This window comes from Haliaeetus leucocephalus, unplaced genomic scaffold, assembly GCF_000737465.1.
Source record: "Haliaeetus leucocephalus isolate CR32 unplaced genomic scaffold, Haliaeetus_leucocephalus-4.0 Scaffold2, whole genome shotgun sequence".
NCBI classification, from domain to species: Eukaryota; Metazoa; Chordata; class Aves; order Accipitriformes; family Accipitridae; genus Haliaeetus; species Haliaeetus leucocephalus.
Genome location: NW_010972438.1, coordinates 10557542 through 10583941, shown reverse-complemented (window position 1 = coordinate 10583941; position 26400 = coordinate 10557542). Strand labels below are relative to the sequence as shown.

The 26400-nt window shown below is 35.3% G+C and overlaps 1 protein-coding gene across 1 annotated transcript in view; it reads right to left on the bottom strand.

Moving 5' to 3' along the window:
• Positions 1-867: 867 nt before the first annotated feature.
• The window catches only part of LOC104835392 (chromosome unknown open reading frame, human C3orf67), an 84319-nt gene continuing 58786 nt past the window's right edge, over positions 868-26400 (bottom strand). The window contains exons 14-16 of the mRNA XM_010573345.1: positions 21582-21643; positions 6225-6316; positions 868-977 (exon numbers count right to left, since the gene is read on the bottom strand). Coding sequence (XP_010571647.1) covers positions 868-977; positions 6225-6316; positions 21582-21643 — 264 coding nt within the window. The remainder of the gene's footprint in view (positions 978-6224; positions 6317-21581; positions 21644-26400) is intronic.

Here is a 26400-nt window from a genome sequence, read left to right as displayed (position 1 = left end):
TACAGAGCGGTTAAATAAATTACTTTCTTTTATTGCAAGGTGTAATGGAAAAACTAATACAAACATGTAAGACCTGCACTCTGAACACAGCTTCCCATATGAATCATATACACACCTTCTTGCCTTACATGAAAAAAGGCTCCAATTTTTGAGCGTTGAAGCAATTACTCTTACTGCTCTTCAGTCCTATGTTAAATTACGTCAGCAAAGTAGACAGTAGCTGGCACTCTCAGAGCCTGCCATTTACCCTGTTGTGGTCTAGATTTATAAACTGCCCATGCACACACCGTAAGGTGCACCAAACTGTACCACTGTATAGCTTTGACATCATCCCATTACTGTAATATGCAACAGTAGAGAATGTCTTGAAGAGAAGGAAAATACTGCTTTCTCTGATGACTAAAGGGAGAGAGTGAGCTTATGAAATGGAGGCCTTTGAACAACATGCTGTATATCTTAAAGTACAAAGAATAAGATAGCTCAGACCCAATTAAAAATACACAGTAAGCAAGTAATGAATTTTTTTTTTATTTGAGTAAAACCACAATTTACAGATAAACACCACAAACCTCCTTGATTCAACTTCATTTGTTTCCATATAGAACCTTTGAATATTGGAAATAGACTAACAAATAAATGTATTGGTCACAAGGAACTTTTATGTTATGTGATTTTCCACTGCATTACAACTTAATACAAAACTATAAAAATAAGACACTATTTACAAAATATATTTATTTGTTTGCAAAATTATTGGTTAATTCAAGTTTTAAGTTACATGATAAATTATACAGCTCAGTCACGCTTTACAAACAGTTAAAAGATAAACCTACTCTGAAGACAAAATGATATCCTCTCATGATCTGACTATGCCAATTCGTAGTACTTCCCAGAATCTGGATCAAAGTAACAGTTCAGACATGGATCATACAAAAGAGTCAAAACTTCCTCATCTTCTTCAGCATTGAGGTCTTCACCTGTGCCAAGTGGGAAAAGTAAGAATAAATCACTCTTATTCACTTAGACAATAACATGGAAATACCTGTCAGATGTGACAGAATTTTTCTTTAAAGTGTGTAATCTTCTGAATTGTTACCTTCAAGATAACAGCAATTCACGTTTTTACTATATTTCCGAAGACTTGTATTTATTTGAGGTGAAATGATGTCAGTCAGTGTTTGCTTAATGACTGGACTTTACAAAGTCCAGTGGAGCAGTTCACCACAAGTACCTTTACTGACAGTGCATCAAAGTATTCCTAAGTGGTATTTTTCTCAATGACCTTAAACAGTAATGTTTTAGCATGAACAAAGACAGTCAGTGCATACTTAAGGCCTGTAAGAATGAAAGAATTTGTTTCCATATATGTCTGGTATCCAGTATGTCACCTAAATGTCTAGTATAAGTAAATCCATACAAAAGAGCTTTCAATATCAGAGAGGAAATAAGATTGTTTCAGACAATAAAAATTTTAAATCTAGGTTGTCTAAAGTTATGTAAAATGCAAGAATGCTTTCAGGTAACAGAAACTAATCCTTAGCCTAAAATACCCCAATAAAGCCACAGAGACTTTTATTACAGACACTTTATGTATTGTAGCTCCTTTTCTAAACCTGTCTGTCTTTCATACAAGCTAAATCTAAGTTACATGATCTATAGCTTTTTGATAGGAAATGCACAGTTGAACACAATCTGTATCTTGAATTCCATCACAAATGTTCATCTTGTTCTCAGACTGCTAATACAAAAGCTCAATGCTTTGTATGCCCTAACATGTCATAATAAGTAATGGCCTGTTATGCTAACAGCAGCAGTTTCACAATGCTCAGAATCTATTTACAGCCAGGATCACACAACGATATATAGGTTACATTATCTAGAGACCAGAAAGTAGGTTGGTGCATTTAATGCATACAGAAGAAGCGTGCACTTTATCATTTTGGAAGAGATTTCATTTTTGTCTCCTCAGTAGCATTAACAAATGCCATCAGAAAGAAACTTTTGCTGTAACCGAAGGTAAAAAGGTAAAGCTAAATTGTTGCCCTCCCTGCTGCGGGTACTTCATAAGGCCTGGTAAGCTAAATGAGGTTAACTGAGATATTTTGTTTGGATAGCTCTTGGGAAAAGTTATGCAGTGCAGAAAGAAGGCGTAGAACTGAATGTCTTTTTCTACACTTCAGATCATAGTACACAAGCAAATGGTATTCATGCCTCATTCCCTCACATAGCCTTACATTTTCACCTGAAACCATGTTGTTATTTCCACTGAATTCTTCCTTTTATTAGTTTGCTTTTCCCTGCCTATGCTTCTCTTCAAAATGATTCTCTTTTCTTCTCCAAGCTTAAATCTCCTTACCTCTTCACCTTAGAACTGGCCTCCCCATATACTCCTTGGTTTGATTTAGGAATAAGAAATTCTTCAGCCTCATCAGGTGTATACCTCTTTGCCTGTATGCCTTGAATTCATACCAAATCAGAATTAGATTGCAACCAGGACTAGCTGGATTGATAGCTTTATAGCAATAATTCCTTGCATGTATTTCCATTTGAATGAGAACTTAGTTTTCTAGATGTATTTTCTTTTTAAAGTTAGGCTTCTTTTAGCATCTCACAATATCTGCAAATGCATTTTAAGGTGTTTCTATATGTTGGAACAGATTTCCAATGGAAGTATGGACTATTAAGTTTTGAACAGATTAAAAAAATGTATGAAAACCTCACTTCTGTTCTTCTACTTTCTAAAAAGAAGTACTAATTGAATTAAGTGACATTCTTCTACAAGACTCAACTAATGTGTAATGGCTGTGTTAAAAGGCATGTTTCTACTTTCAAATGGTATATTGTGTACAACCTGCCCATATGTAGGAATGAAGTATCCACAGCCAAATTAACTGATAAACAAGTCACTTTCAAAGAAAATTTCCATAGTTGTTTATGCTGCCACCATCCATGCTTTTGAGGTTGAAGCTGCTCAGGATTGCATGAAAAAACCTCTTGACAGTTTAATTTGAATATCATGGTGAAAGCAAAATCAAAGCTTTTGTTCTTAAATCACTAAAAAATTAAACAGTATTTGAGGCTAGCAAATAACCTGATTTTAAACAAAAACTGAAGTCTGTGCTGTAGATTATAGAGGGATGAGTATTTTTTAGTTCTGAGCTGAAAGAAGACTGAAGATAGTTACTACCTCTGAATAACTGTCATATTAAATGAAATGCTGCCCCACTGAAATCAGGGGAGCTATTGTTTTTAAGGAGAAAGGCTTTTGCTCAAGATGTCTAAACCTGGATAACAAAGAATGGAGGAGGCATATAGCAGCTTTATATGAACTCTGAAATAAACGTACAAATAACTGTGTTATTTTTTACATAGTCACCACAGTCTGGAGAACTAAAATGGTTTCCTTTTTCACTGTATTCTAAGTTTTAATACTAGAAAATAGCTTGTAGCAAACCTCACTTTAAGATACATAGATCATATTCTGACCCTGATACAAGTCAACTGCACTGGATCAGCTGTCAGCAGAAGGGATGTTGAAAAGAACACTCCTAATATTTTCTCCAATATGATCCTTGAACATTGAACTGCAGTGCTCAAATCTATGCTGTAATTATGTACTGCAGGGCTACCATATGACTACTGTCAACAGCTGTAGTCCAAGAAAGAAGACTATTCAGTACTGTGGCTCCTAGACCACTATCTTAAGACAAGTAACAAGATACAATAAAGTTCCAGAGAATTTATGGCTCTGCCTTTGTCACTTACTGTGGAAACTTCCTTGTATGACTTGTTATGTCAAGATAAATGAAATTGTCTGTAAATCAGAAATATCAATGCCCAGTAAGGGAAAAATCTATGGAAATTTATCATATTTATGAGTCTACATTTTCCTCTTGATTGCCTTGTGAAACCTGTTGAATAGAAGACTACTCATTACATCTCCCTATTTAACTATGTACTATGGATGGTACAAAGGTTAAGAAAGGAACTGTAGAATAAAATGCTTTCTTAGAAATGAATCACCTTTTTTCCCCAAAGTTATGCCCCAACTTAAAAGATTTTTTTCTAAATACAAGAATTAAAAAATCTTTATAAATATCCTAATGCTATACTATCTATTTTTCTTTAAGAATACTTCTAGATAAAATTAATATCTTGAATAGATTATGATTCACTGCAGATTTTCAGTACTGATAACATGCTTTTGCTATCCTGTGATACTCGGAATACTGGAAAACTGCACACACACAAAAAATAATCTTGTGACACTTAAGACACTTCCCAAGATGAGAAATAACTCATTTTATAATGTGATATTTAAAAAAAAAAGGTGAGTAGGGCAGCAGAATTTTCTGGAATTAATCTGAGCATTCAGTTTGTTGATCAGATCTGGTACTTAATTGTCAGTAGTAAAACATTTCTTTTTTCACACAAATAACTAACCGCAAGTGAAATGATTAAGAAAAAAAAAAGCTTTTTTCAAAGTGCTAGAGATATATCACAGGACATGACCTATTTTGCATCTTTTTAAAAAATGATACTCCAAACCATCTAGTTACCATGGTCCATCAAGATTTTTTTAAACAAAGTTATCTAGGAAAACACACAGATTCGGATGTTTGATGGGTACAATCTAATCTGATAAGCATTACATGTATTACATGGCACTGCATTTTCACACACCACCGTATTATGTCCAAAGGTCTGTGTTTCACTTAAGGGTATCTTTTATGTGAGCAAAACCATGTCAGTTTTCTGTTAATATAGTGCAAGGACATTATTTTCCAAGGACTGTACACAATCAGAAAGGGAGGCTTGGAATTGCTTGAAGACACTGTATACTATAGAGGTACCCCCTTACTTTGCCCATCAGGCCTTCCATTATGGCAGGTTTTTTTGATTATTTGGAGATAGAAAACTTTCTGTGTGAAGTTATCAAAATTACCAATATCATACATACACGAGCCAGAATTTAATTTGATTGAATAAAGGCACAAAAATAAAAGGCCAAAATAAAAAGCTATGGTATATAGAGATTTTCTGTTCTCCAAATGCGCAATCACGGACAAATGATGTAAAAATTTCAGCTTAAAGGAAAATGAGATTAGGAACAACTCACAACACAGTTTGGAAATTCTAGTGTGAATAACAGAAGAAATCCAACAAATTCCCAACTATACTTCTTTTTTAAAGCTTTTTAAAGATAATAATACAATTTTTAAAATTTGCAGAAATTCCAGCTTTACTGCAGCAAGCCTTGTATTTCATAATACTAACATAAAAAAATTCTCAGAGGCCTATCACAAATTTATATCCAACATGCCTTTAACTCAAGGACTACTGTCCTATTCTCTTTGGCTTACTTAGGACCCTTTACAAAACATATTATTTGATTCTTCAAAGCAAGGTCCCTTCCTGACAGCAAAATTCTATTTTGCTGTCATAAACAATTACAAATATACATCTATGAAAACACTCCCAATTTGAGGGGCATAATCTATTTTAGACAGCAAATCACTGAGACATCTTCATCCCTTGGGCAGCCAAAATACACAGGTCAGATTTATGAGAGTTCACATTGAATTGCCCAGACTTGAAGAAAAATGTAGATATCTACCCTGTTTCCTAAGCCAACTGATAAGAAAAAAGGGCATTTGAAGAAAACAAGGTATTTGTTTTTTCTGTTCTTGTTGATTTTCCAGTTTCAGCTGAGTTCTCTGCTGTTCTCTAAGCAAACACCATTAATAAACAAAAACTTATAACACTTTAGGTGGTGACAACAGTCTTTATTCAGGAAATCACACTGAGATTTCATTTAAGACTAAATCTGAAATTTTTCTTCATAAGAGAAGTATCACTTACATAAGTGTAATTGTGCTTCTGAATAAGAATGTTTAGTCTTTGCATTCTTTCTTTCATAGGTTTGCCACCCCCGCTAGCATAAATTCCTTATTTTAAACAAATAAGATGCAGTTTTTATGAGTTAACTGGCATCAAGCCAGAACATTAGGAAACTGCAACTGCATAAGTTATTCTTTTATCAGAGGCAAATAATATTGCATGGAAAACTCTGCTAGCTTGAGCTGAGAATAATAAATAAGAGAACTTGGAACCAAAATGTATCAGTATAGAAAACTACGAAAAGGCAGCACCAAGAGTACAGAAACAGCATTTAGAAATGTCTTTCTACCCAGGTCCCTTTCACTGTCTTCATAAATTCCTACCTGGAATACTCTGATTTGTTGAAGATTTAGTGTGCTCTTCCAGTTGTTGGCTTCCAGGAATGATGGGAGGACTGAACAGGTTCAACCAGTCCCTGAAAAACACAAACCAAAATATCATTCCTAAAAGCACAGTTTGTGTTCCTGTTTGTTCACATTCTTTTGATTATTAAAAAAAAAATCAAAGGAAATTGCAGGTTGTTGAGCATGATGAAACAAAAATCAAGCTGGATTTTACTATTATAAACACAAACTTCAGAGTTAATACAATTCTTAAACATTAAGGCTTCCTTCCTTCCTCAGCCTTTTCACCTGTTCTGTTCACACTAAAATCTGTGTTTTAAGTCAGGTTCGCTTTGCAGATTTCAGCTGGTATTGCTCCCTCAGCAAAAGGTCTACATGAGGTGTGATCCATAACCTACAGAGCTATATTTTGAAAGCCTGTAGAACTCATGAGAGTCTTTTTCTGAGGAATAAAGACTTGGGATGAACAACCTGTGTTTTATGGGAGACTATGGGGGTCAATTTGATTAAAAATCCTTACCCTCTCTAAGGAAAAAGCCTTAAAGACAATCACAAGAGATGTGTTTGGTTACCACTGACTTGGCACTGCTTGGAGCTCCCTGTTAATAGGGTGACATAGCAAGTAGTATATCATTCACAGTGTGGATGGTTGGCAAGTTAGAGCTGAGCTTAGACATGAAATGGATGCCACTAACAGTGTGATACCAACTCAGTGGTCATGAACTGTGGGACAGCTGATTTGTATTAAATAATTTAATCTTTCCAGTTTAATTTAAGATTTTTCAATAAAGGGATGGAATTAGTGATCAGAGCTAAGAATAATATTACTAACAGCTTTCTAGTGTTTTTAAGAAGGAAACATTGGATTGTCAGGATGTTATTGTTGATAGTATTATTGATACTGGAAAAAAGCTTTGTTATGTAAATACATTATAAATAATTGTTTATAACAATTTTATTGTTATAAAATGTTATACGTTGTAAATAAAAATTTGTTACTGAGCATAACATGATTTTAGGTACTGGCAAGACTATACAGAGGACTCATCACAGCTGTCACACATCTATTTTGCTTCTGTAAAGAAAAAAATTTTGATGGGATCTTTATTATAGAGGAGGGAGTATGGATTTTCTTCACTTACTCAATTTAATAGGCAATTTATGTCTCTCCTGAACACTACTTTGTGATAGCTTTTAAAAATGATTTTCACGTTATCATACATTCATGCAAAGTTCAAAGTTCATTTCACATATACCACTTTATGATACACTGTCTTTGATTGTTACAGCTCAAAAAAAGGAAAACAGAACAGTTGTTTTTATTGTTACTGCTTTTTATTGCAAACTGAACTGCAGATTTTTTCACTGAAGAAGTCACTCACATTATACTATCAGAGAAGGATAGCCCTGGAAAGACACATCTAAGCTACAAAGTTAAAACATTCTTTGTGCAGGCGACCATGTTTTGTAATTCTTTTCATATATGAAATTAATCTCTGTACACTGTGCATAGCTGATGTTTCCTTAAGTTCCCATCTCGCCTCTGCAACAGTAAAGAGCTGCAACACATTAAAGCTTCCATATAACCATTAACTAGGCTAAATAATTGCAAGTTAACACTTAAAACACAGAATTCGAGGAGCCTCAGTAAATCATCTCATTTTGATAGAACCAGATCCATCCTTTTTGAACAACTTATTTTACTGCAAGGCAAGGGGAATGGAAGGGAAAAGGGGTCTTTAAATTCCCTTATGTTTGCTTCATGCTGATGGGAACAGTGCAGCTCTACAGAGTAAATTAAACTTGGTTTGGGGTTGATTCAACTTATGTCTGACCATGGCTGTTCCAACAGCTGGCACTACAACATTATGCATGCAAACTTGTGCTAGAGGCCAGGGAGATTAGCCAGAGCTGTAGAGGTAACTTCAACATCCATGGCTTCTCCTAGAAAGGATGAGTTTTTCCAAAGCTTGACAGATTTCTTTACATTGCCAGACTGTAACTGTCTCAACTCAACTGTCCAACACCAAGTAAACAGGTAACATACTTCTACCTTCTGAAAAGCCTTGATGATCTCATGTAAGATTTGCTTCTGACAGAGAGAACTGGCAAGGCTCAGTCATGTGTTTTAATTGCTGAAATATGCCAATTGCTTTTTTTTTTTTTGGTTAGTTTTTCTGCTACTTCTGGACTTGTTATTGATTCCACATCATCTCCTGTTGGCATGTGTGCATAATCTGGGGTGAATCAGGGGACAACCACCTATCTGTTTTCAGTCAAAATGGAAAAAACTAATTTTCTGCCTCAGGAAACAGAACTGCTGGTGTAGAAATCCAGCAAGCAGTATAGCAGATTTAAAGGAAGAGATATTGAATTTTCCATCATTTCAATATGTAAAAAAAATACTTCAAAATTTTTTTACACCATCATGTTATTTTCACATATATGGCTAACTTCACAACCAACCCTTTTCCTCTTCTGCTGTTCAGCTAATGCCAGTGAGAACTGGTACAACTAATCCACAAAGCAATATGCTTGTCTAGACATCTCATTATTAGCCCTCTCTGTCATTGCTCACCATATTGCATTCCCTGAATATAGCCAAAGACTCTTTGTTTACACCAAAGCTTCAAAAGTTTTTAGGAATAACAGTTAAATGCATGCTATGATATCCAGTGGCATGGTAGAAAGTATTTTCCATTTCTGCCACTTGCATGTGTGGTGTGTGCTGCCTCAGAATCAGCCAACATAATTCTAACACTAGAATCTGACCATGCTCATAGGATGTAGTCAGAGAGCACGAAGCATTATCACTTACCTGATTCTCTACAATTGCACTGAAACACAATGTCAGCAAAGGCAATCGCTTGGAGAAACTGTGGCAATTTCAGAGAAGGTAAGGAAGACCTATTAGTGCTAATCTACATCTCCGCTTCCCAAGCTACCCTTTCTTCCAAATTCACTACAGCTTTTTTAAAAGACAGTGATGTCTGAGATCTGGAGGAGAACGAAAATATTTCTGCTAGGAAGATTGCTGAAGCAAAAGTGGCGCAAGGCCAGAGGAAAGACAATTCTCTTTAGAAGCAGGCACTGTCTCAGTCAGACCAAAAAATGTAGTTAGAAAAGTAAAGAAGCTTTAGAGTATATATGCAGTTCTACAGGTCTGGCACAAAACAGAAGAGTTTAAAGATACGCGTTTTTCATACAAAATATGTACCAGAGAATTTCTAAAGAAAATAGTTCGTACCTGGAAAGCAGAGAGGATGTTAGTAAGAAGGAAGGAAAGATAAGGCAATTACCTCCACTGGAAAAGAGACAATCCATTTAGAGAACACTGAAGGAGAGAGGTAATCATGTGTCATTAAACCAGTATTTCTGTTAAACTAATAGTTCTTATTACTTAGAAAATTTATGAATTTTATTTTGAAGTCTCATCTCTGGAAGATCTTCCTGAAAGATGAAGTCTGAGAAATCAGAGATGGGATGATTTGTGAGTAGCTGGATGATTTTGTCTTTGATCTTGTCCTTCATTTACTGGAGTCAGTTCTTGTGTAAAGGAGTTGTTCAGTTTCATCTTTCTATTTATTTTGATGCATCTGGTTCAGTAGATGAATTATTTTCTCTAGGAGGTGCAAGTGTAAGATCTAGGGATTTTGATGGTTCCAGAGGGAGGCAAAGGAGTTTTTATTTATGAGAGGCAGCAAAGATGTGCAGGCAAATTTAATATTTCCTATTAAGACAGTCTAGATTCAGTTCATGTTTTTTTCTTTCAATATCCAAGAAAACTAATAGTTTTGCTATTCAAACCCCTCTCACCAAGGCAAGTAATCAAAACACTAGGGTATTAGGGACTCATTGTTGACTTAATATTACTTTTAAGGTTGAAACATTTCACACAATATATATTAAAAACTGGTTTATTACTTCCACAAGTTAGTTAGCAATGTTTAAATCAACTTCTCCCAAAATATTGAAAACAAATTTAAAAAAAATCTCATGTGTGCTGAAATCTTCTTGGCCAAATTGCAGTAGAGAGTAAATACTGGCAGTTGATTGATAAACTTCTGAAAAGTGGGTTTACAGTGGTAATTCTGGTAGAAGCTGTAGTCTAGCAGTCAAGATGGACTTTTCCACAATGAAGTCTGCAGTTGTTTTTAGGAAGCAGCTAAAGCATGTGTGTGTGAGAGTGTGTATGAGTTCATTTAATGACGACAACAACAAAAACAAAAATCCTGAAAAATTTGTAGACCTTGCTTAAAAGTAGAGCCCAGCATGGAGACAAGCAGCAATATTCTGAGAAATGCAGACTGGCCTGTGTTCCCCTTTATTGTGTTTTTATTCTGACTAAATAAAGAATATTTTTGGGGGGAACTTCTTTAAGAAGCTAGTTCATCTCCTTAAAACAGAAAAGCTAATCACACATTCTGACTAATTAAAGACACTCTGTTTATGCTATCAATGCCTCCAGCTGTAATCAATACAATCAACATGCAATAAACTATCTAGAGCTTTCCTGATAACAACCTGGAATGCCAAGTATTGTCTTTTGACATTGTGAGTTGCATTGTATGAAGGCTTAGAATAGCTTCCACACCCATTCAAAGTATCATGCACCTTTAATACTTGTACTGAAATTCTTCATTACTCTGAAAGCTATTCTCCATACCAAAACAGAATAAAAAAATGTTATATAATCTTGTTATAGTATGGTCTTTTCTTAAAAAAAATACTTTCAGAAAATAATTGTCATATATTGAAATATCACATGGTAGCTGAACTGTGATGGAAAGCAAACCAATCTTTTGGACTTATGAACATTGTTTTCAGTTTTATGACAGTATGTTTAATTTTGCAGAAAATGGCATGTATCAGTAAAATCTGTTGAGAAAATTAGTGATGCTTTATTAAGTAGCACTTATCAATGACAATATATCAAAATTATTACTACCAACAGAAATCCAAAGAATCAGAGGGTTTTGATTTAAATCTTAATGAACACCTTTGATACTTTGATTTTTTTAGAGATATTTTTGCTTTTTAGTCTATCCTATTGCCTGGACTGAGAAAATGGCAAATCACTTAGTATAAAGATTTTTAACATTGCTGTGAATTGAGGTGGCATACTTTATCGCATTTCTTTTGGATCAGATTTAATTTATGTTACTTAAATCAACAGGATCATTTAATCCACATTATTAACAAAATTAAAATGCTTCAAAGTTTTAGTATGGTTTCATCCAACAATCTATACAGGAATTAAAAGGAATATTCGAATTATTCGGTCAGCCTGGCAGTATACTCAAAAAATGCAAGGCAAGGGCTACATTATGTTAATTCAGGGAATGAAAAAACAACATCAGTTTTGTATCATTAAGAACACATCAAACTGACAGACTATTTAGCATCTGTAGAGTACAATCAATAAAGAACACAAAAGATTATATTTAACTGCATAAACTACTTAGTAAATCTTTATGAATATGAGAGGAGAACTGGCTTGTGCCTGAGTGATAATAAGAGAAGCACATTTGCTGAATTATTTTTTACAATGGATGATTTGACTAACTCTGTGGAGGGCCGGAGAATGCCAATGTATGAATCAAGAGTATAAAAATATTTTAAGGAAAAAAGGACCAATTCTTGAACATCTTGTGCAACTATCAACTAAAATCTCAGCACATACTTCTATTGTATTAGTAGTGTTTAATACCACATGAAGCAAATTCTGTTGCAAATGCTCAAAGTGAGTAAGTAATATCTTACCATGATCCACTGAATGCAAAGTGCCAGCTCATATCAAAAGTATGGTTCAGTATAGACTAAATATTCAATTCAGCTAAAGTAAAGACCTATTTTTATCACTTGTTTGGGTTTTTAATTATATATATTTAAGAAACGTTGTTAGAGACTAACTCAGTTCTTAGATAAATCAATAAAAAGTCACCTAGCTTTGTAAGACTCCTCACCTATTCCCTGCTACATCTTTTTGGAGCATGCATTACTTGTTAGGCTCCACTAGGTTAGAAGATCTGAATTTTCAATTATTTACACATCTGCTGAACTTCAGGCATATGTTTAACTTCATTAACTTAAATCTGATTACCTATGCACACCTATTTGGGTTCTGCTTTGTAATATATTAAAGACGTATGCATAATGGAAGGTGTTTTTTTCTTAATAGAAGTATTTCCATAGAAATAAACCCTTCAATAGTAGTTTCAGTAGTGAAGCAAGGACTTATGTAGGCTATTAATAATAAGATTTGTTTGTCTTATGTACAAAATGCAATCATAATATTTGAAAAAAATGTTGAAATAAAATTTCAGGTCCTGCCACTACATATGTCTGTAATAATTGTGAAGTTATCTGAGCCTTAAGTTGTCCATTATTGCATCTAAAATGCTTTAAAAAACTTCAGATTTTGAACATTCTTCAAGTTTTTACACAAATATGCCATAAACCAAGAAACATTAAATGTTAATTTATACATCAATAACTGTTCAGTGCTACTCAGCCTCAGGTGGGAAAAACAGTATCTTTAAAATGGAAAACTAAGTGAGTATAAAGAATAATAAGAAGATATACTACCAAAAGAATATGGAGTATATTTATAGATACAAATCACGGATTTTTGAATGCAAATTTTAACAAAAATCTTGAAAAATAACATAAATATACATGTCCATATGACTTTGCATGAATTGAAAGCTCTATTTTAAAAAGTATGTAAGGGCAATCTGGCAATACATTGATGATTAAAAAAATGCAAGCCATGAGCTATGTGGTATTATTCTTCTCCTGGATTGTTACTGTAGTTTCAAAATATCATTAAATCAGCACAAACCAACACTTATAATTTCCTGCACATTTTTCACAGTGAGCTGCATTCTGACTATGAGTAATCTGTTAATATGTTCTTTGCCTCACAATCCGTCAAAGTGACAGATTCATTCCATCCCTAATACATAATATCTTCATTTACTGTATGCCTTACTGGAACTTTCTTTTTCCTTTTCCAGAATGCCTTTTTCCTTCCTCCAAACCACTCCAGCAAGTCCAGCCTCCCAGATACCACACTTCTAATGGGGGCAGAGACACCTCCTTAAAAACAAAATTATTTATTTTTCGATGAATTAGTAACTAAAAAAAAGATCATAAAAAGTACAAGTGCAACTGTGTGTGGAAGACTTGAATCTGCTCTTAAAGTCTTAAATCCGTAAATTAACTGGCTTATGGGTGCTAGATCGGATTCAAGGATAATAAAGGAGATGTGAAGTCTACTTATTAAACTAGGTATTTAGATAGCGTAAGGTGCTATTACAAGTGCGTACAGTATAATTGTGCTGAATGGTATTAGCTGAAAATTTGACCTGTTAATGCTATCCTATTTTTCTTTCATTATCAAAGGTCAAATGATAAATTTGTGCAGGTTATTAAAAACATAGTTTTGTACATCAGTCTAAAAATATGAATGACCTGAATTTGGAGGTTTAACAGCTTAGTGATTAATATATTATGCTATTTGGTCAATGTTTTATAGTTAAATACATGAAACTTCTATCATAGCTTCTGTTAAATGACAGTAACATTGGAAATTACTTAAAGACTAAACCTCTAGTTCATCACCATGCTAGGTTGCTGGCTAGATTATATTCTTGATATTTACTAGTGATATAAATGACACTAGTAGAGAAAGCCAGTGTTTTGTCACCTAATTTAAGTAAAATACTAGCCCTTTCTTTGCTATTTTTGATTCATTTATCAGAAGATCAGCTGTATACATTGGAAGTAATGAATTTGCAAAGGTGTGTTAAAATTCCTTCATGTTATTATAATCTTAACCAAGTAAATTCTAATAACTACATCAGATACTCATTGATCAGTGAATCAAATGGATTTCCACATTTTGTGAAGTGTCCATTAGGTAGGGGTGCTTCCTTTTTTATGTATTTTTAACAATTAAATAAACCATTCATTTTAAAAAATTATATTTTAATATTCCACCAGTTCAGGAAACACCTGAATCTAGTACATAATGAGTCTTGCTGCAGTTAAAGTAATTCCTTTTCCCCCCAGTCAGCCACCAACAGCATCTCACTGTTCTGTGCATTTTGGATGTAGACTGCATCCCATTAATTTTTAATGAATGACACAGAGCCAGTGGGCTTTTAAAAATCAATGGAGAGACATGACTCAACAGAGCACTAACTTTAGTATTATCACACTTGTTAAAAGTGATGCTGTTGAATATTCCTAGTCTGTAAAAACTACCTTTCTTTTTCAGAAAAGTAAAAAAAAAAAGTATGCAAGAAAACTATGACCTTTTAGTATATTCATGCAATGAATGGTACAGCATGAAGTCGGAAACTTGATCATCACCACAAAGTGAGAAGTATGCAACCTCAGTTTAATTCTTCAAAAACATCAAGTTTTGTCAATAAAAAATGTAAAATACCATAAAGGAATCAAAATCAACACTCCTGCAGAAATGACACTGGAATAGCAGGGAAGGGAGAGGTGGACATTTGTGTCCTTGGAAACCCAGACAGTTTTGCTCTGTAAGAAAATGTTGTATGCGTATGGGATGTCAGTCAAGGAGCCTGATTTCCTTGTATTTAAATAAGCTTCCAGTTCAGAAGGAGAATGGAGGAATAAATATATATTTTCATAGATGGGGGGCTGGTTAGTGGTAGGAAGTTTTTTCTCTCCAGAAAAGGGAAAAATACAACTGGTACAAACCTATTTGGAAGCTTGCCTGCCCTGTGAACTACCCCAAAATCCCAAGGCTCTAGGAGTTGTCAGAAGTTGGACTCAGACCTTAGATGCTGGCTTGTGGCTGGACTGAAGTGTCTTGTCATCCACAAACACTGGAGATCCCCTGGAAGAAGACACACAGGCGAAGGGCCATAGCAACAGTTCAACTGGGTACTGAGACATTGCAACATGCTTTGAACAAGGAATCCCAGACTTGTTACAAGATAACGCCCATCTCTTTCTTTCAATCTCAGAGATCTTAGAGGTATGTAAAATCTTTTACGGCCTAACCTCCATCTCTACATATAAGTATGGTCAGAAAACTCTGTATGCATGGCCCAGGAATATTCAGAAAAAGGGTGGAACCAATAAAAAAGTCTTCTTGGTAAGTCCTGAAGCTACAAAAAACAAAACAAAACAAAAAAGATAAACGACCTTGTATTAACATAGATGCAACAGCATGTTTGAAAGCATTTGCCATGTTTTATATTCAAACCCTTAGTGTATACGTTGCCACGTTTTCATGTTCTCAGATTCCCATACAAGGGAAAGCCATTTTTGGATTATTTTAACAAGCTTTTACGTGTTAGCCACTTGGTTCTCAACAACCCTTTTGCAGCTAGGCTTTTTACCATCATGATTAAAAAGTTTAACCTTTTCAATTAGATGTTTCCTGTGCCATTTGCTTCTTTTGTCATGTTCTTTTTCATGCATATTATAGCCTGACAAATGCAGCAGAATTTCGCTAATTCAGATTAACGACTGGGAGACCTATTGCAAATTACTCTATTTTGTGGATGAGTAAAGTAAGTGCACAAGTACAATGAAAAACGAAAGTACATTTTGTGATACATTGTTCTTGTTCACTTATTTTGACAACTGTTGTGTAATTTTATAATACTTCATAATGTAATATTGTCTGTTTTGCATAAGTAATGGAGTTGTATGGCTTTGATCTTGTAATGAATCATAAAAATAAATATGCTTCTTTGTTTGCAAAACTCAATCTTTAAGTGTGCTTAAGTTATTCTGCTATTTAAACCTTTACTTGGAAATATGGGAGACAAAGACCTTTTGTGTCTGAATTTCACAGCATGCATGTTGGAGAAATTCTGCTGTACAGCAAATAAATGTTACAGCTACAATCCTTTTACTGCACCATTTTGTAGGTGAGTTTAATCTTACTGAATCTCTCAATGATACAACAACACATGCATCAGCTATTGGAATGTTTAGTTTTCATCTGGGAAGAATGAGAGTACTTAAATGGTAGTCTCAAAGCTGAACATACTTTTAATACTTGAGAGTTTGCAGTGGATGTGTTTTTGTGCTGGAATCACTGATATATTATGCAAATTTCAGGTGCCATGATAATGGCAACATTCATGGCAACAGCAGGTTCTAAAAAAAGACTCCTCTAGCAGAAACTTTTAAAGAAAGTGCAAGAAATAATTTACTTCCTAAAATCAAGAGTGGTCAGAGTTATGCATAGAAAAAGGTGTTCATTATATTTAACTAATAAACCAGAATTCTACCAATAATCAAGTTTGAAAATAAGTTAAAAATGTATTTAGTTAAAGGAATGTGTTTATCCATTTCATGATTCATTATCTGAACTACTGTGCATGCATATCATTACAAAAATAAGAAAATGACATTGATAAAGTAGTAATTAAGGATATGTTTTTTTTTTTTTCCTTAAGGTAAAACCTACAACTTCTTCTGAAAAGTTTATAGTTATTGTCCTCCTCAAACACATTAATCTCTCCACATCAATGAAACATTTCTTTTGTGATGATAAATCTCAAATCTGTAACATTTATCATAATTGGAGAGATAGCTTTACCAAAAAAGGGAAGAAAATGTTATTAGCTCTTTTGGGGTCAGTTTTGGGGTTTTTTTTGGAGGGGAGAGGGGGTGGTTTGTTTTTTGGGTTTTGGGTTTTTTTTTTTGATTGTAGAGGAAAGAAGAATGATGACATCCTGATCAGGCTAATGTAACACATGTAGGTTACAATGACAAGACAGCTTGCTTTAGTCAGCCCATACCAAGCCCATGTGAAGTGAGGTCAGTGACTATTAATCATTTGTCAAAGACTGTGGGCCCTTATCAGCCAATTACAGATACAAGGAACTTTATATTACATCCACAAGTGGCAAAGCTACAAAGGACTTAAACCACAGTACAGTGGTGACACCTTTTATAGATAAAACATAAATCTAGACAAAATGCTGGCCTGAATTGCATCATACTTCCATTTAGCAATTTTAGTAAACACTTTGCAATATCATTGGTTTTTCCTTAAAATTTTAGGGACCTTGTATGCTCCTTAGTTTTAAGAGGTTTCTTTTTTATTCACAGCAAACCCACGGACAGAATCTAATTGAAACACAAAATATCCCATTGAAGAATCAACTGACTTGCATGTACAGAGCAGATGAATCTAGCTTATTTTACAAGTTAGCTACTGGACTGGCTTGAGGATGGTCCTGAATCCTACCACTTCAGAGCAACTGTAACACTCATTTTTCATAGCAAAACCTATGGAGATAATAACTTCCATGGATGCAGGTCAGAGGCTCATGGAGAAGAACAAGACACTGGAAACGGTAGATGAGAGCCTGACAAAATGATATCTCATCGCTTCTTCAGATTCTTGGTGGAATTTGGGGACTGACAGTCTACATCATCAGCTACAGATGGACTCTCGGGATCAGCAAGGAGGTTTAAGACTCCCCTCCTGTCCCCACATTGGGTCATGATCATCCATCAGGTGGGGCAAACTCCAACACATAGGGATGAATGGGTAGGCTACACTATATACTGATGCATACACACACTTTCACATACCAGCCTGGCAAGCATGAGCTTCCAGCAGCGGAGACAGAGGTGGAGCTAACAAGGGAGTAGAGTTCTATTTATTCCTGCTAATTCTGTGCAGGTAACCCTGACCAAGCCCACAGCAGACGCACAGACAATACTTGAAAAGATAATTTTCATTGACTGATATACTAATTAACTCCTGCAGGTTCCAACCAGCCTTGGAAAAGCTGTCAGCCCCACATATATAGAATTGTTTGGGAAGGTTGTTGAATTTAGAGCTGTTAACATATGACACCTGCCAGCCACTAATAGGGACAACAAATTACACTTCAGTTTAACAATTATTTTCATTTGTGAATGAAAAACAGCTTGATCACTCATTTTTTAGTTTGAGACCACTGATCAATAGACTTTCTCGTAAAATGATGCCTGTGTTTTATGTGCAGATCTTATGTTCTTGGCTATAGTCCAAATCAAGCAGACATTTACTGTCACCCAATATCTGTGCCCACAATTCACTATGAGAATACATTTTTTTTTAACATGTAGAGTTAAATGTCTGGGTAAAACCTAACTGAAAATTTGGCTGTGCACATTTTATATAAAATTACTTAAGTAAAATATACTTCTTGTGAAAGGATACCCAGTGAAATGCTTAAGTATTTGTGTCCTACTTTAGTGCGGTTTCTGGGGAACAGCTGTTGGAACTTCAGAGGAAGAAATTTTATTTGGTAGCTTGGGAAGAGTTGAGTAGGATGTCAAGAGAGGATCTAGTGAGGCAATGCTTATAACGCTAGGTCTCAACTTACAAAAAACCCCTCTCAAAGACAGAAAAATCAGCTTTTATCAGAAATAAATTTTCTCAAGAGCATCTGTAGAAGTTCAGAAAATCTATTTATAAAATTAGGCTCAAGTGATCTTTTTCAGAGAGCAGCTCTACATTTTGCAGTTCAGTGTAGCTTAAATTCCTCTAGAATATTTACTTACTTTTAGCATTTCCTTTAATGAAACTTCCAAACCTTCTATGACACACAAATATTTTGGAGGACAAATGCTTACTAAGTAGATGCCAGGTACATAGCAATTTCCAGTCCCTATACTGGAAGAAGATAGTTACAGCTTCCTATTGGGAGAGAAGAGAGCAATTCTGAAGTTCAGCTAGGGCCATACAGTACATCAGTCAGGGGGAAGTGCATAGCTAAGGCTTGAAACACTGAACATCATCTTGCTTATCTGGCTCTGTAACCTCTGCAGTCAGCCTGTCTCCTTTCATTAACTGGTTCTACACCTTGCAAAGCAGCATGATGTGGAGGTGATTTGTATTGCAGTAGCAATATTCTTGGCAGACTTATGACCTTTACCCAGTGGAACCAATGGAAAATAAGTCTCGCTGGGTCTTTTTATTGACTGCATTTCCATTATCTTCACAGGTACTTTCTTTCCTGGCTTGTTCTTTTATCTTATTATGGACAGAAGCTACATTTACTGGACAATAGCTTCCACATTGCTCTCTTTTCATTTCCCAGAAAATATCACTACTATCACTTTTCTCAAGTTACTTGAGACCTGTCAAATTCTCTATCACTCTTTACAACAAACTATTTGTTGTTTCAGTAAGTGCATCATGTAACTGTCTCCATGCCATGGCATTTGTACCCGCTCATCTACATAGGATATATCAATTTTTCAAATATTCTGTGTGTTCCCCTACATAGCTACAGTAGGCTTACAAAGACTTAAGACATTTTCCAGTTGCTCACACATTACTTGTTAAAACTGGCTTTAAAAACTGTTTAGGAACTAAGTTACAGAATTACCATTAATTATATCTCCCTCTCATTTAGGTACACACCCTCTGTGAAAAACATTAGAGAGTTTCCATTATAAATGAAAGGTAATGTGAATAATGGTATTCAAGTCACATCATCGCCAGTTTTTATATCATGATGCAAACTGACCTCATAATTTTGTCATCTTCTGTATTTACAGCCTAATAATGCTTTTCTGGCAGTTCACAAGGGCTACTGAATTTATGAGGCACTTGCAAGTCAGGTATTTTACAAATACTTTGCCTGCATTTCTCAAAAATGATTTCTAGAGAAATTGAAGTCTACTGTGTGTACTGGATTAAAATAGCATAAGAACTAAGTCATAATTTATACTATTTTATTTTAAATTTTATTATATGGAAATACAACTTTTCATTGTTGATCATATTAACTTGATATGATGAAATGCTTTATTTTTACAGATAATGGTGTTTATTCTGTTTTTCAGTATATAAAATGTACCGAGTACCAAATTGCTTTAGCACATGCATAAAAATAACTTAATAAAACCTGACTCAACCAATGTATGGGCAAAAAGAAGACAAACAATGTAGCTTGCACTAAAATATAGGCAATTCTAATGCCATCGGAATTATGAAAGCAATTCTGGAATAAAGAGTCCAAAGTGTCAGTCACAAGGTACCTGATATCTTACTCTGTGGACTATTGTCAAGTGTCTCCGTCCACTTCATCCATTGTAACAATCCATAAGGATAGAGATAGTTCCTTTGATAAGCAGCACCTAAGGCAGTGAGGTTTTCTAGACCAACATAAGGGAACAGGAATCCAGGACTGCACTTTAACTCCAGTAATATATTGTGTACGCTAGGAAACATATGGCTCCATGTTGCAATAACTGATGCATCTGGGTGAACTTGCACAGCAAGTTTCATAGTGTTCACTTCATAAAATCTAACAAGAAGATTTTAAATCCATAAAAATGTGGATGGCAAGTGAGACAAGTGACTGAAAACATCTGTGTGATTATCAGGAGAAATGCATATTATCCTGCACAACTGACTGGCAGTGTGCTATCATAAAACATTTCAGACTGTTGATAAAAGATAAGGAAGTTGTATCTGAAATGTCCTCTCCCCCTATCCTTCCCAACACATGTGCGTTGTCCAGTTAAAACTTGGACAAGCAAAATCCACACTGACACCAAGTGAAAGTGAAATAGGACTGCTTTTTCAAATAAGTACACCTCTTGTTCAGGCTGTTAAAAAATTGACAAAGTGATGTTAGGGTTTCACAGGTACAAGGCAGTTCTGAAACTGGACAATTAATTTTGATTGTCTCAGTTTGATTATTTCTCTCTAGCCACCCTCTCCCCTTGTTTTCATCTCACCTTATATTAAAGTCACAGGGATTTTGTTGCTGATTCCAAACAAAACAGATCAAGCAAAATCCTTGACAACCAAAATATGTTGTAGACAGGATCCCTTTGAACTATCCCACAGTGTTGTAACACCCTCTCCTGACTAGGCTATCTATTGAAAAAACTGTCTAAATAAGTAACATTAAAATCTTTTGTAACAAATAGATTCCCTGACACCTACAGTCACATACAGAATTCTACTTCTAAGCTTTCAAGGCAGAGAGGGAGAGAGGGAGAAAGAAATAGGTGAGAGGGTATGTATGTCATATGAGGAAGATTTGCTGAATCACGCATCAAAGCAGATGTAGGAGCAAGGCCTATGTTAGTTACTTTAAATACACAGTGGTACATCCAAAACATGCAGAATTCAGTTCAGTGTTCCAGGGCAATGCAGACATAGTGCAGACAATGACTAAAACGAGTAATAGTAAAGCCCTCTGAGAGGAGGTTGCAATTGAAAACAGATTTAAGATTAAATCAAAGAATGTCACATTTAATATTCAGAACACTCTAACTGAATCCTTACTGCCTGGGCTATAAATGGAATCTTACCGTGGGTTGGAATGAGAAAGTGGGCTCATTTCTTTCTGATAGTGATGCTCCTGACTGACGGGCTATGGAAAACAAAAAATAATAGTGAGAAAATAAATTTGCAAATATTCTTTCAGAATGTTCAGAAGTGTGTAAGAGATCTTTTATGAGCATACACATTTGCAGCTTCTGATATTAGAACTTTACAGTCTTTTTTCTTACCTGTGAAATTTAAATGGATATTCAGATCCTAACTGTGCAAAAGTACAACTTAACAGATGATTCTGGTCTGGGTGGAAATACATATGAATTAAAGAGTCAGCCACATGGTCATCTCTCTACTGCCCGTGAGAGTGTTAGGACAGAGTCAGGACACTTCAGAGAAGGAAGGGTGGCAAAGTCTTGTCTGATAGAAAAGTCTGGACTGTACGTGTATAGGAAGCATGGTGCGGGAACTCTTAGTAGGACCTGTGCAGAAACAACCACTCTTAAGACTAGACAACACTGAGCCAGAGCTAATAGGGCTGGCAGGCATGGTTCCTCTCTCCTCAGAAGAACCATTAACAGTAATCTTAGCAGTCCTAAACAAAGTTTGCTGAAGCACATATGATTCTCTATGGCACTGCCAATTTGAAACCTGGATTAAGCTGTTCATGAATAGCTAATGGTGGACTGTATGAATATTCATACAAAAGATGATCATTTTCCACAGCCTTCAAATCTTACCTACCCATTGTAAGAATGTGCCCCAAAGGTTTCAAACTACATTTCGTTTATGGCATTAAAATCAGTTATTTCCAAGAAAGATCAATATTCATAAACTGGTATAAAAATTCAAGAATTCTAAAATTCAGAAATACATTTTCTCTCAGTATATATGTAGTGCTTCCAGAAGAGACCCCCCTGCCATTACCACGCACCATAAAAGCAGTTCTAAACAAATCACAGAAGCAAATGCAATAGAAGTGAAAATACAAGCATTCATTAAAAATACTTGTACAATTTAGTACATGAAATGCTAAAAATAAATACTAAGCATTATGAAAGCGATTGCTTTTTTTACAGAAATCAATACAAAAATGAGTATGTTCTCATGGTTTCAGGAAGTAGGGAGGGATGTTGTAAAATATATGTTCAGGATGAATGACATCCTAATTACTGCCAAATATGAGTCACTGGCTGGTGGTGGATAGTACAATTCCCAAATGATGGCTAGTGGAAGACTGAGGATGAGACAGAAAGTGAATTAGTCAGTCTATGGAACCAGAATATCTGTCTAAATAATTTTTAGTCTCATTTCATAGTAAAGAATAGTCTGCCTCAGTTTTGCAATTTGACTTGATGTGAACAGATCCCTCCAGGGGTTGTCAAACTGAGCTCTCGGAATAATTCTGGGTTTAAATATCACTCCTCTTGTCCGTCAGACTTCAGTTCTGCCAGACCATTTTTGTGTTAAGTGGCTTTCTTTTCTGAAACATCACAAATGAGGCCAGAAAACCTTCCACAATTTAGGTATGTATCTGGAAGTACTCTTTCAAATATTTTGCAGATCAAGGCTTATGTGACTGAATTTATATTTAGGAAGTTGCTTGGGGAACAAATAATCTTTCTTCTCTGTGAGTACTCCTTACTCGAAAGACAGGTCTTAGTGGTGAGCATGTTTTGGAGTCTGCTAATAGAGCATTATACTGCTACAAGCTTCTAGGCTGTATCAGTGAGCAATCCAGGAGAATCTTCCTTCTCCTTTGCATTTCTGACTGAGAATCAGAGACCATATGCAATAAGATATCCTGAAAGCTCTTATATATGATCTGTCTCCAGAATGTCAGTGTTATATAGGAAGTGGTGTCTGAAGTGTGGTAACAGCTATCCAAGAAGCTGAATGGGCCAATTCCCTGACAGGGCAGGAAGGTCTTACTGGATCCCTAGAATAAAGCAAGGCATTTAAGCAGAAATATTTTGTAACCGTTGCAATTTTTCTTGGATAATGTGCGTATGTGTGGGTATAAACTTCACATTATACTCTGCAATATATACAACTGTGTCTTTCATATTGTTGCAAAGCTAATATGGAATTTCATAGACCTTAAGATTTAAGAAATCATTCAGGTAAGACACGGTCAAATGAAGTCTTTCAAAATACTTAGTTCTGCATACACATATTATTCATTTGGAACTGTGCCCCACACACATTTTACAAGGGTTTACAATTCTCCTTCGAAGTAAATCCATTTTAAAATAGAAGTTTTTCATATTTATAACTGATAGCTATGCTGGGTAATGTATAATATTCAAAGCTATTTTATTCCTTTTTGGCTGTCATAGTTTACAGCAGCTGCTAAACAACTTACATTTCAACGATTTCTACTGACAGCATATATTCAGTTCTTGGTAAACTATCATAAAAATACAGTTTTAGTATATCTGTTCTATAGTGGTTTAAGGACATCTGTTCTAACTGCAACTTAGTAATATGATTGATCTATGTGCCTTTACATTCAGAAGGGTTTCTTAGATTCATTACAGTCAGTAACATGAAAATTTTCAATGAATCTGGAAATCAGACTAACAATGGCAAGTAATGAAAAAAATAAACTCACTGAAAATGTGTTTTATATATAAAATATTACATTGATACGTAAGTTCACTATCTAACATAATTATATCCTGCCCTGCCTTGCAAAACATCATAGGTATTTCAAAATGAAAGATACACAAAAAGCTGCCTTCTGGTGGTGCTGTTGCCATAGTTTCCACTAAAGGACAAAAATGTATAAAATGAACGAAAATTTGGAATAAAAATACTCCTTACTTATCTTTGAAGAACATAAGAGAAAGCAATAGATACTAGCGATTTAAATAATCAGAAAGATACAACGTGGAAACACATGTAAGCATGAAAGTTTAATCATGACAAGAATTTCAAGCTGTTCTTAATTTCTCAAACTACAATGTGAGGATTATTTCTATTTCTTTTCTATATAGTGCACTGCTAAAATAATTTGCCTATGCAACTGGAAGATGGCTACAGATACATATAAACTTTTCTGCAGTTTGTACATCTGATTTTGGAAAGATTGATCATTTGGCAAATTGTCTTGACTCAACTCAAATGATGGTGGTACTAAAGATCAGTGATATAAAACCAAATTTGCTCTTATTCTACTAATATTTTTTACATAATATATGTAAGGAATAGATATATACATAAGGAACACTTCTTGATAAAAACTGGATGCTGAAAAAACAATGACATTACTCAGGCTGGGGGATGAAGGCATTGAGAGCAGCCCTGCGGAGAAGGACTCGGGGGTACTGGTGGATGAAAAGCTGGATGTGAGGTGGTAATGTGCACTCACAGCCCAGAAAGCCAACCATATACTGGGCTGCATCAAAAGAAGCGTGGCCAGCAAGTCAAGGGAGGTGATTCTGTCCCTCTGCTCCGCTCTGGCCCTACCTGGAATACTGCGTCCAGCTCTGGAGTCCTCAGCACAGGGAAGACATGGACCTGTTGGATTGGGTCCAGAAGAGAGCCACAAAAATGATCAGAGGGATGGAGCACCTCTCATATGAAGAAAGACTGAGAGAGTTGGGTTGTTCAGCCTGGAGAAAAGAAGGCTGCAGGGAGACCTCACTGCAGCCTTTCAGTACTTTAAGGGGGCCTGTAAGAAAGATGGGGACAAACTTAGCAGGGTCTGTTGTGATAGGACAAGGGGTAATGGTTTTAAACTAAAAGAGGGTAGATTTAGACTAGATATAAGGAAGAAAATTTTTTACAATGAGGGTGGTGAAACACTGCAACAGGTTGCCCAGAGAGGTGGTAGATGCCCCATCCCTGGACACATTCAAGGTCAGGTTGGATGGGGCTCTGAGCAACCTCATCTACTTGAAGATGTCCCTGCTCACTGCAAGGGGGGTGGACTAGATGACCTTTAAAGGTCCCTTCCAACCCAAATTATTCTATGATTCTATGATTTTAGGTCTTAAAGCAAGACCATGCATGACAGAAGACTGAAATCTAGGAGGAGCAACCTTTAAACGTGTTCTAATCACTCCAACTAGGCTTTATTTTGATCTCTCAGTTATGTAGACTACCTATGCATGCAGTAACACATTTACTGCACATGTGAATGCTATGTGCGGGGATTCACTGGAAACATCTATATGAAATTATCTGACAGACTTATAGATTTGAACATAAGAGGGAAGAATGAGATCAACTCAGGATATGTATATCAGAGGCTATTAAACCATAGATCACCAACAAAAACCACTGAACATCATCATATATAGAACTGAATGAATCATGAAGTAGGTCCCTCTGAATATACTCTACTCACAGATAATTCCCTGCTGACTGCTTTTGATATTTGTCAGTTGCCCAGTACCAAATTCATTCAAGGTATGCTTTATCAATATTGTATGCTGCTCATTTTTAAACAATTATGTACAATGGTCTTAGCATGTTGCATCTAAGCAGTTTCCTTATCAATTGTAACTTTAGCAATAAAATTAGATTTTTTGAACGGGACATATTTTCTGTAAAACAATCTTGACTATCATTAACCATATTACAACCTTTAAAGCTCTTAACTGAATCCCACACCAGATTTTTCATTATTTTGACAATGAGATTGGACTAACTGGCCTACATTAACTTAACTTTAACAATACTGGCATCACTACTCTCAAAGTCTTCTGAAATGCATATCAAAATATGCTAAAATTTAACACCAGCATACTAAAATGCCCCCAACTACTCTTTTAAAAGCTTCTGTGCTAAAATGACTTGGGGTCATTAAATAATCACCTTCCCTAATAAATGTTGTTTATAACCTTC